The following is a 12,467-nucleotide window of genomic DNA, read 5'->3' on the forward strand; positions in this document are numbered from 1 at the left end:
AATGAACCACAAGAAGCTATATACTGCTATGGGCCATACAATGTGCTATGCTTTAGCTGTCAGAAGTGAAGTCATGATTTTAACATGCATGTCATCAATACAATAAATTGCTGTAGATGAAATCAACCAGCAGAAAGCAGTCATAGCAACATTGTCCTGTTGATGCTGCTTGACCTTCATTAAACCGTCTGACGTACATAAGAGACCTTTATACATATTTTGCTTTGTGAAAGTACTTTTTACTGAAGCGTATTTTGGTAAAGCAGTGCGCGCATGGCTACATATGTTGCAAACTGTAGCATTATATGGCTGCAATGTAGTCACCTGCATGTTTTCTAAACGCTGCCAGCTGGCCACCATCTTCATACGGATCTTCCACAGATCACTGGAGCTGTGTCAAGTCCCCTCCTGCTGCAAACGCTCCTTCGTCATCCCTGTCCCCAAAACATCCATCACATGTTTCAATGACTACAGGCATGACCTGTATTCAGGCGTCTGTGGTCATGATCTCCTTCCAGGTCAGTGGATGATACAGTCAACATGGCACTGCGCTACATCCTGCAACACCTTGATTCCGCAGGGACCCACGCAAGGATCCTGTTTGTGGCTTTCACTTCTGTGTTCAACACCATCATCGCAGGGGCAGCTGAGTAGCTCAACTGGTAGAGCGTGTGCTCCATATGGGTCCAGAGCAACCTGGAGCCGACAGGAACAGACTGCAACGGACAGGACTACCGAGAAAATCATTGGTGCCAACCTGCCCTCCATCTAGGACTTGTACTCCTCCAGAGAGAGGAAACGGACAGGAAGCGTCACTGCAGACCATCCCGCCCTGGTTTGATCTTCTCCCCTGTGGTAGGCCCAAGAGAATCCTGTTCACCGAAACAAGCAGACACAGGAACAGTTTGTTGCCACAGTCTGTCACTGTGATCAAACTGAACACCAGTCCATAGTGTCAGGATCAATCCCTGTGCAATATCCCTGGAACACCAAGCTTCCACCTTTTAGTCAATTCTAGATTGATAGAGTTAAACACCATTTAAACGTGCATAAATATGTCAAATATACACTGTCACATCCACCTACATGTATGCAACCAGTTATCTTAATAATTATTTATTCCAGCACCATTTGCACTTTGGCATTGCCCTGTTGTCTTACTGTTACAGTCCTCATAGAGCTGTCTGTACACATGTGTATGTAAACATATACACACTTATTTTCTATACAAACATATCTGTACATAGTATCACAATGTTTGTTTACCTTGTTCAGCTTTGTTGTCCTTGTTTTTAGGTAGGAGAGAGCAACAAAAAGCCCGAGTCAAATTCCCTGTTTGTGTTCACACCTACTTGGCCATTAAAGGTGATTCTGATTCTAAACCATATTACACTTGGGGTATTCACTTTGTGTGTAACATCTTTTGTGTGGACAGGACAAATCCTAGTACAATACGGTCTTCTAATACAGTGGTTCCCAACCTGGGTTCCGGGCACCCCTCAGGGGGGCGGCAAAGATCACAGGGGGTGCGCAAGTCTTTATCTGGTTTGAGGTTGAGGTAAAAAAAAAATATATTTGCACGTTAAACAAATTATGATAATACACTAGAATATATAACGTATACAAAAGTCTGTATGAAAACTGTATCTTTTTGTTCTGGCTTAAAATTGTAGGCAGGCTACTTAGTAGGCCAAACCTCTGGGACCTCTTAACCTGGGACCCTTGCTGTCGTCAGGTCAGCTGCTAGCTGCTATCATCCTCATTTTTCCTGCCGCCACGGCATCACTATTTTATGAATGAAACATGGCGGAGAAAGGTAAAAGTGCTTATAACTCTGTATCAAAAAAGAAAGTAAGGCTCTATCTCGAGAGTTACCCCAACTTCGGTTTCGGGGGGGGGGGGTCACTTAGACATGAGTAGGGGGGGGCGCCAAGGAAAAAAGGTTGGGAACCACTGTTCTAATACATCCATAGTACAGGAACATTAGCATGAACTGCACAGCCAACCATTGTTTTATTTTGAAGGTTGAAACCGGACCGGTAGTCCGTCTTCTTTGTTCTCGTAATTAGCTAGGTAAAAACGTTCCATCGACCTGGTGGGCGGACCTTCCCTTCGGCTTTTGCTGGTTAGCTGTGCCGTTAGTGGTACCCGTTGTCAGTTAGCTAGCTTGGTTGGAAGCTGATTTATCCAACCGCAAAAGATAACACGTTTGTGTGTTTACAACTCGGTTTCCAGAAGTTGAGGAACTTGGTCTGTGTGTCGACTTATTTGATGCTAACAAGGCGGGCTAGCTTACGGTCTGACAGACAAACTCAAGCTAACGTCGCTGAAGGTGAGCATTTATCTCTTATAACATTGTCTAACGCTAACTTGCCGTGCTTAAGAGACACTGACAACCCGAAAACTGTTTTCCTGAAATTTGTCAGTAACGTTAGACGTTAGCTAAGTGCTAACCAGTCTCACTTTCCAGTACAAACCTGTAAGTTAACGTTAGCTAAGTCAAGTGTCGGACCAGTGTAACATTAGCTAGCTAACGTTAACTTGCATTGATGTTGACGTGGAAGTTGAAGGAAGATTTGGCTAATGTTTTTACTAACTGTAAATGTCTTTTCTTTGCAGGTGTAGCTAGCCAACGTAATGTGTTTCGGGAGAATGAAAAGGTTAAACAAGTTTGTCAAGCAATGACGTACTTTACGTTGATTGTCCTATAGCTGAAGCCTGGGTCCACTAAACCTATTCACTTGTAACTAACGTTAGCCGGTGCTAACTTGCTTATTGAGCATATTTGAAGGTAACGCTGAGTTACCGAAAGCAACCTTGGCAGCTCCAAGGGTTGCCAGGTTAAACCAAGGACATGTAGACGAGAAGCCTGACTTGTGTCATTGCATTAAGAGCATTGTAAGTAATTTAAGGAGGGGTCAGCCCAACTGCTGAAACGCACCCACAGGTGTGTCTATGGCCTGAGGACGACATTCTGCCGAGGCCTGAATCCTTGTCAACAAGTATTGCAACTTTCCAACTTAGCTGGCAGCACATGCATGCTTCTCCCGTAAGTTTACAGAGCTTCCTGGCCAACTTTAGCGAGAGGAACTGATTGTCTGCGATTTGAATTCCACTTCAACAGAGAAAGTATGACAGCTGTGGTAGGCAAAGCATGGGGGTGGCTGCGCTCATGGGGCGGCACTGGTGTGTCAGAGAATACCGCCAAGGGCCAGATACATGACTTGAGCAAGCAGGGCCCCAGGGGTTGGACCTCTTGGATCTGGGGAGGGTTGAGACAAAGTGACCAAAGCAGTCCAGTGGAGGAGTACTGGGAGGCGCAGGAGAAGCTTCAGCCCATGGAAATGAATGTCCAGGAGACAGGGGCAAATTCACAGCAAGTTACTAGGTGGTGGAACAAATATCTCCACACTTCTTACCTTCCGTGGCCAAGGGAAACGGAAGCAAGCGGACTGAGACGCAGGAAACGGGATGGTCAGAGTGTAGATCCGTGGGACTGTGATGTTGATGGGGACTTTTCTGACTACGGGACGCCTCCTCCGTCTCCTACACCTCCTTCCTTCCAGCTGACATCCCCTTTTCGACTCTTTGCGCACAGTTTGAAGGTAGAAATCGTGCCGGAGCACTACGAGATCTCTTTCAATTTCCTCCGCCACCTGTTTGATCTGTTTGTGGTGGGCTTCCTGTGGACTGTGTCCCCCCCTGCCAAGCTGATCCTGGAGGTGTTGGGGGTCCAGGGAGCGCTGAGGCTGTGGCTCCATGGTATGGCCATGTTCTTTGTCTCCACAGTTGGGATGGCAGGATTGCTATGGCTGATCCAGGAGTATCTCCCTCAGTTTGCGTTGATCTATGGCATCATCCAGGCACTGGTGATCTCGGTCAGTGTTCGCCAGAGTGTATTGCTCGGAGTGGAGGTAGAAAAAGGAGAGAAGGATGACGAGGGCATGGAGACCGAGGAACCCAAAGAAAAGCTTGTGTCTGTTAAGGACAAGGTGAAGACAAGTTAAGTTTAAGGTAAGCCCCTTCATTGGTCTGATGGGATGTTTAGGTTACATTTTACCACCTGCTCAAAGTTTTTTTTTTTTTTTTTTTTCTTCTTCCCCTTTCTCTGGCAGTTTTTGGTCTTATGACTGCATAAGTTAAATTGGAAAAACTCCCACACTAAAAACCTAAAAGCATTTACATCACAATAAAACAGTTCTAAACAACGGTATAGGTGAAAACACAGACAGCTGAAGCTGCAGCACTGTCACTGCAGGTAGTTTAGCTAGGTCAGTCAATAGTTAATACCTGTTTTTTATTGGCAGATATACACTACTAGTCAAAAGTTTGGCTCACTTAGAAATTTCCATTCCACTCCATTATAGACAGAATACCAGCTGAGATCAGTTGCATTGTTTTTTTAAACAGGGCAGCAGTTTTCAGATTACATTATGTGCTTACATAATTGCAAAAGGGTTCTCGACTGTTGTAGACAGAAGTGGCTGATCTTTAATGCAATATCTACATTGCCCATTATCAGCAACCATTCATCCAATGTCCAAAGGCACATTCTGTTTACTAATCTGATATTATTTTAAAAGGCTAACTGAGAAAACATTGGAGAACCCTTTTGCAATTATGTAAGCACATAATGTAATCTGAAAACTGCTGCCCTGGTTAAAAAAACAATGCAACTGATCTCAGCTGGTATTCTGTCTATAATGGAGTGGAATGGACATTTCTAAGTGATCCTAAACTTTTGACCGGTAGTGTACCTTTTTATCAAATTTTTTAAAACCCAAGTAATATCAGAATCAGCCTCAAAAATGCAGTATCAGTTGGGCTTCTTCATAATAGAATAAAAATAATAAAAATTGCTCCACCTCGACTAACTACAGCAGAAAATACTACTTCCACATACACTTTGAGTTCAGTGAAAACCCTATTCTATAAAACATTGGTTCCCAAACTGGGGCAGAACAAGTGCTAACTTCTGAAAATAACTGTACTTATGTAAGATTTGGAATGCAGGACTTTTACTAGTGTTTTTTTATATTGTGGTATTGCTCTTCTTTTTTTCTTTTTTTTTATATATATATAGAAGTGTAAGGGAGGTGTAGATGTGAACTGAGTGGTTAGCTGTGTTTGGTAAGGCTCATTTTGGCCACAAGTTGTGTTCTGTTGATTGATATGCTAGGTATTTGTCCTCAGCCTATGTACAGCACATACTGCCAGCTGAAGGCATTCCCAAAGGAATGTGTGTCTTGTAGTCAACTTTGGTCTTAAGGGAGAGTTGCCATTGTGGTAAGATCAGAATGATAGCAGACTGTTACATGGAGATTCTGTTTTTTTGTGTGGAAGGTGAGGCTGCTCCTTAATGTTGCTGTATGTTTAAATTGCATTTAGCACATTCATTAAAGGCTGGGGTTAACTGATGACACACACACACACACACACACACACACACACCCCCACACCATAGAAAAAGAAGTGTGAGATTTTGAGTGGTGTGAAACCAGACACAGATAATTCAGTTTATCTGCCAGAGGCCTCAGATCTCCCACTGCTTCAGTTTTCATAATTATCTGTTCTCTTCACAGAGAAATGTTAGTGTTCATTATGTCAAAACAAGCATCAGCCAGACATCAGAGATGATGGAATACATTTAGTTGAAATGAGTACGATAACATCCTGTTATATCCTGTGTACCCATGTACAGTTCCGTCCATTACATTTTTTTTTACTCTTATTAAAGTAAAGTTCTGCTTCACAGTTATTATAACTGGGTCTCGTCTTAGTTATCGTTTCTGTCAGTTATAAGATTGTTCCCAGCGAACTGTGACCCGCTCCAATGTAATCTGGCAGGTCATAAAAACGTGAGCAGTCTGAGGATCAGACAGGTTGGAAACAAACCAACTGTTTGTTTCCATCATCTGAGTGAGCACAGCTGGATGTGGCTAATACGTGTCCCTCAACAGGACCACTGCACACAGCTGGAGTCCAGTAAGTCAAAGTGGAAGCAGGAAGTGCTTACAACACACAGTTTGGCTAACAATGGATCCTTCACCTTTTGTTTTCTCTTCCAGTTAGGTTTGATTAAAACTTTATATTTACTGACATTGACCCCCCCACATATGATGTCCAGGCTCTGTCAAAACTTTGATTTATAATTGCCAACGCAGCCAATGCGACCCCACATCCCAGAGATGCAGATTCACAACTAATATTATCAGCTGACCTCTGTGTTTGGAGAAATGTGGTCGGTAATTGGTTACATGTTGCTGTACTGTGTTTTCCAGATCAGCTGTTTTTTTTTAAGAGAGCTGTGTTGTTTCCACAGACGGTGAGAAGTTGCTGCCCATCCAGGAGTCGTCCAACATCAGTCCAGCTGTGTCGGACCTCCTGCAGCGGGACTGCAACCTCCGTGTTCTGCACAGTCATTACAAAACTCCTGTCACTTTATGTTCAACGCTATTGATCTGCATTTCTAGACGTCTGTCCTAACTTGGCCTTAAAGTTGTCACCAGAATGTTGACAGTGATAGCAGTACAAAGTTTAGTATCACAAAGTACACTACTACTCTTAATGGTGGTCAGTAATGTTAGAGGCCATCGATGTTCATGAAACACACCCAGTATTCAGGGAATACTCCGAAAACGTTTCGTTTCTTGTCCTGCGGGACTATTTTTCTCATGATTCACCACAAGGCAGTCACCCGGTTTGGGACCAGGTGACTGCCTTTGGTGCATTCTGGGTAAGAAGAAATGAACAACCAAATACACCGCCTAAATGATCAGAAACTTTAGGCCTCACCACGAGAAGGTAAGGAATGCAAAGGGATACAAACCACTGCATTAACAAAAAACAGTTTAAGTGAAACATTGTAGGGGGTCGAGAGAAGCAGAGTTTCAGCGCAGGGGAGTCGTCACATGGGAGTATTTAGCAAAGGCACAGACGCTGAGAAGAGAAACCACAGTGCGCCAGAAATATCCCAGTGCCCCTGAACGTCAGGTCACTGACTGTAAAGCAGCAAACGGGAAACTGCTCCCACACAGAAGGGCTGCTGCTGATGTTCGGTCTGTTCAGACTGTAGTCACTCATTTCATTCTGAAGGCAACATTAGGGGAATTTGGAATCACATGGTTCCAGTCGATTGGGGTTCCATTTTAACCACTGATTGTAGCGTCTGTCTGTGGCCACCATTTTTGTCCCTTAAGGCACAGTCATATTTCACGCTCCCCATCAAATATTCATCCCATCTTTAATTTAATTCAGCTGAAGCTGGAAACGCAGGCACATTCAGGCGTGCGTTTCCTGTTTCAGTGCCATCTCTGGCTCTCTACAATACTCTGTATTTGGAAATGGAGAAGCGCTGTGTCATCACCTAGTGTAGTACAATAATAAACTGCAATATTGCTTTGTTTACAGTCTGTAATCAAGCCGCTTAATATTTTTGTATACTCTCATCCCACCTGTGACGTCGCATCCCTTTCCAGAGCAGAGTGCAGAACAGAAGGCTGGTGTGAACGGACCTTTTTAATGGAGCAAATCCCAATGTGGTCAATGGTGGGAAGCCTGAGAGGTTGTTAGTACTAACCTGTCAATAAACACACACACACACACTACAGAATATAGTGCATTAAAGCCATACTATCCCTCACTCAGCATTGACCTCCAACTTTGTTTCCTCAAAATAAAATGTGTATGTTGAGACCGAAGACTAGTTGAATGGAATGCAATGGTTAAGTTTATGGCAGGGGTCTTCGACGTTTTATAAGCCGAGGACCCCTTATATGGACTTAAATGGATCAGGGACCCCCTACTACATATATTGTATAAAATTAAGTTGCATATGGGCCTACAATAACATGGGACAGCATAAGTATGCATACCTTTTTAGTGCTTAGAATACTCCGCTATTAAAATAATTGTTGACATGATTTTATAAATCATGTGTTAATGTTAACATATATGTGGCACACTTAACTGTATCTGTGGATGGCTGCTTTACCTATAGGCCAATAAGCCTATAGGTATAGTAGTCAGTGTTTTAGTAGGCTGCTTTATATTTGCTAATATGTGCAGTAACTTGTTGAAGATCTCTGTTCTTATGGGGTTTTCTTCTTTTTAAATCTAAAGGCCGTTGAGAGGTTTCAGTGCTCAGCTGTGATGGTTGCTGCTTGTTCTAGACTATAAAGAAATAGAACAATAATTTCTGCTGGTGAATCTGTTTTGTATTTATGTATGTTCACATATTGAAGTGAGAAATGCCTTTCCTGAAACCTCCCCACATACAGAACATGTCACTGTCATTGTTGTCTTGTTGTATCTGTGTAGGGGTTTTTAGTGACCCATAATACCAGCAGCACATGTGAATGTGTCCTTTGTACACACTAGTTTCTTGGCCATCATATTGCTCAGTTCAAACGTCTCTTTTCCTTGTCATGCTTTAGATTTAAAGGTACAACAATGAAAAGACCAAACATAGAATTTGGTTTTTGTGCACAAAAGCATGTTTTGCACTCCTGTTGCATTGAAGCACATTTGACTTGCATTAGACATTCTCTATAGCATGTGCTGCTCATCCATTTATTCCACACACATGCATACGTTTGCTTACTTGTATCAGCCTGTGAGATGTGGACGCTGGCGGCTGACAATATTGAGATGAAATCGTTTAATCTTGTTGAAGTTGTCTATTTGTTGAAAACACAACTGGCAACTACTGCCAAAAAACCCTGAGTGTACTCCTGAGCACACACTGCCAGAGTGACATGGAATGGAATGTTAAACAGTCTTCTCATTTTAATTTTCATATTGGCAGATAATGTGCGATAATGTAAACGTGAAAATGAAATTGCAAACTTTAGAATTTTGAAACAATCGATTAGTCAGTCGCCAGAAAATGTATCTGCAGCTATTTAGATAATCAATGGCATGTTTAAGTAAAAAATGTTTTTTTTATCACGGCAGACAAGAGAAGTCATTTGAAGATGGACCTTTAGAAAATTGTGATGGCCATTCCTCTATTTTGATCCTTTTATAGACAAAACAATAATAAAAAGAATCGTTCGCTGCAGCCCTTTATTAATTTGAACTATGTTTTGACTGATATTGTTACTAAATAAAATGTAAACAGCCTTTTTGTGTTCAATATAAGTTAAAATCAGGTAAAGTCAGATTTTCAAGTTTTATTTTACATTGTCTGCCAGTTTGTTAAAAGAAAGTCCATTTCATCATTGTTGGGGCCATGTTATGCTAAGGAATGTACTGCAAATGATTGGAACTGTAGTTTTTATTTTCATTTTGGCAGTATTTCCAAACAATACAATTGGATTTTGAAATTCAAATTTTAATGTTTTGTACACAAATGGAAAATGAAATTTGACCAAACGTCTATTAACAATTTGTGTTCCAACTCGTTGCCTTTTATTCATTGTTTGCTTATGTGAGAGTTTTATTGCAGTGATAACGCTTGTAAGGAAAGCTATTTTTATATGAGCAGCCTGCCCACACACCTAACAAGTGCTGGATCACTGTAGCTGTGCAGAGACTCTGTCCTGCTTCCCTAAATAAGCAGGACGAAGCTCACATGGTGTCATTTGAACTCTGCTGTGAACTGACTGTACACCTGAAGCCAACACTACACTGAGGGGAAATAAAGATTCTCTTTTATTAGATTGTCTGCCTGGTTTTGATTACCTACACGTCTTTGAAATCCTACATTAAATGAAACAAATGCAATGATGGCGTATTGGTTAAGCTGGGATGATCTTTTCAGTAGAACAACCATAGCAGAGCATTGAATGTTCTCAGCCAAATAAGAGTCCTAACAGCAACACACCACTGCAAACTGCAGCCAAGGGCGTAGGTTAGGTTTCAACATTGGGGGGGACACACGTTTATAACCGGGGGCATCAAACACTTCATTTCCTGCATTCTGGTGAACATTTATGCAACAATGTGTGCCTTTTCTGGTGTCTTTTTTGATGAGGGTTAGGGTTATGGTAGTCTCGCTTTGCCAGACCTTCCTCTACAGTGCTATGGAGGAGGGACTGACTAGTCCACAGCATTCTGGGATGGGAGAAAAACGTGCTCTGGCAATGCTAAGTGCCGGACGGAGCAACGGTGCCTCAGCAAAATAGCCTCGGGAAGGAACTTGTTTTGGTGGAACATGTACGTTCAAAAGTTCAAAAGAAAGAGCAAGGTGACGGGACATCCGGGCAAAAAGCGTGTGATCTGGCAGAATTTCTGGCGGCAACAGAGCAATCCCGGAAGTGGAACGTTGTGGACATAGACTAGGGTTAGGGTCACAGACTGATGGCAGCATTAATGTAGAGCCCAATAGTTTCTGTGATAACAGAATAATGGATGGAATCAGCCAAATTTCGGAGTTTAAAAAGACTTACGTCAGTGCAAAATCAAAATGAAAATATGACTATGTCTAAGTTTCCAACCAACTGTAACTGTAGTTAAAAAAAAAAAACGTCTCAAAAATAATTCCCAGAGACTTACCAGGCTTACAATACACTGGGGGAACCCTGATGTGGCGGTGATCCAGCATTGGATCGGACCGAGGGAGATTACCATGTCATTTTTTTTTAGTATTTATGCTATACTACATCTTTTTAAATGTGTTTAGGCAAGAAGAAAAGCAAAATGTTTCCTTTAGACCACAGCGGGGACTGCAAAAGAATGCATGGCGCAAGTGGTGTCATACTCCTGCGTAATATATATTATATTATAATATAATAATATATATATATATGTGTGTGTGTGTATGTATGTATAACACACACACAGTTTGATCCCAGTTGAAAACTTTAATTCACATTACATCTGCTCTCATTATGCCTAATAATATATACAGAAATGTGCAATACCAGTACAAGAACAATGTCTATATGTAACAATGCCGGTGTGTATAGACAGAACAGACAGTGAGGGGGTAACCATGGTGAGCTGTGATTCAGTTCCATATGTACAGCCTGGTCGGGAAAGGACGTCCAATCGCAGAACGCTGCGTCCTCAGCCAAGTCGTCGTGCACAGCACAGCAGGAAAAGCACAAACAGACAACGTCTTTAAATCAAATTCATAGTCATATTGTAGATTTCATTTTTTTTTACGCCCGACATGAAGCTGAATTTAATGGGAACCTATGGGTGTTAAGGGAAATTAACTTGTCTTATACCACTCAATGACATCCTGTCAAAATGTCATAATTTCTACGATTGTCAGCGTGGATTCAACAGATTCATCTGAAATCAATCAAGCAAATGAAAACCAGCAGAGGATTTAACACATTTTAAATACCTACACCCTTCTGAGCTTTCATTAAATCTAATGCTGTCAGAAAATGAAATAAACAGAGAGTGATTACAGCAAACTGAGCGTTACAGCTCTGCAGAGAGTCACATGATGTCAGCCAGACATTCAGTTCTTCCAACACAGGTGATGGATAGATTCTTCAAAGTTCCCTCATAACAGCAAACTTTATTTCGAAATAAGAGTCCTAAGTGGAATCAGCACAGATATTAACAGCTGGCGTGGTGATAGGTCGAGTATTTGTCCCTCACCTTCACACAGACTCTGACCATAGTCAGAAACATACTGGATTCTCGAGGCCAATAGTGGTATTGATATTAGAGAGTTAAAACATAAATGACATCAGCTAGTATACCGGCTAGTATTGGCTGAAATATCCGCCTGTCTGATAGATAAGTTTCTCATTCTAACTGTGAAATGAAAGTTAACCCTGAGACTGCCAGAGCCTGTAATAAAGAACAATCTGTAATTTCACTAATCTGATTGAGAGATAAAGAAGCCCGTCACTGAGGTGTACTTTTGGACCCAGTGCTGTCTTTTGATGCTCGGGGGACTGAAGTAGCGCAGTCCTACTTTGTCCAACTGAGACAGCTAACCAAGATTGGCTCATTTCGTCCCTCTGCATATGTAGAAAAGCTCCTCCAGGCTTTATCTCCTCCAGACTATTGCCACACACTTTAATCTGGTATCAGCAGGCCAACATCCAAAGACTGCAGCGGATACAGCCAGGCTTTTAGCTCCACATCCCAGCCACCCTTGTTACCCTTCTACTGGTTACCTATGTGTTTCAGAATCAATTTTATAGCTTTGTTTTCAAATGCTCAGGCTCCTATTGGCCTCTACATAGGACTTCTAGGGACGGGCATTGGAAATTAGCAATAGCTGCTGGGATGTTGTACACTGGAGATTTGTTGCACAAATGTCTATGTCTTAGCATCTGTCCCTATTCAAATAAATATGAAATGAAATCTATCTGTGACCTGATGGCTGCCCTCCTCATGGTTCCTAACCTTGGTGCCGTCCCTTCCGGTGACCAGGCCTTTGCTGTACACTCCAAACTCAGAATCCTCTTTCAAATCTCACGTTTCTCATATGGCTTTTTTTTCTGGGGTGATATATAAAGTCAGTATTATGAGTTTTTGCTATGACACGCAGTTTC

The 12,467-nt window shown here is 42.0% G+C and overlaps 1 protein-coding gene across 2 annotated transcripts; it reads left to right on the plus strand.

Annotated features, from left to right (window-relative positions):
* The first annotated feature begins 1,729 nt into the window (after nucleotides 1-1,729).
* c14h6orf47 (chromosome 14 C6orf47 homolog) lies at nucleotides 1,730-8,105 on the plus strand. Of its 2 annotated transcripts, none has more exons than XM_078267593.1 (3): nucleotides 1,730-1,816; nucleotides 2,620-4,014; nucleotides 6,323-8,105. In XM_078267593.1, the coding sequence occupies exon 2, from the start codon at nucleotides 3,132-3,134 to the stop codon at nucleotides 4,005-4,007; it is 876 nt and encodes a 291-aa protein (XP_078123719.1). In that variant the 5' UTR covers nucleotides 1,730-1,816; nucleotides 2,620-3,131; the 3' UTR covers nucleotides 4,008-4,014; nucleotides 6,323-8,105. The 2 variants fall into 2 exon arrangements, with proteins under 2 accessions (XP_078123719.1, XP_078123718.1); XM_078267592.1 differs by lacking the exon at nucleotides 1,730-1,816 and adding an exon at nucleotides 2,060-2,332.
* The last annotated feature ends 4,362 nt before the right edge of the window (nucleotides 8,106-12,467 follow it).

This window comes from Sander vitreus, chromosome 14 (assembly GCF_031162955.1).
Source record: "Sander vitreus isolate 19-12246 chromosome 14, sanVit1, whole genome shotgun sequence".
NCBI classification, from domain to species: domain Eukaryota; kingdom Metazoa; phylum Chordata; class Actinopteri; order Perciformes; family Percidae; genus Sander; species Sander vitreus.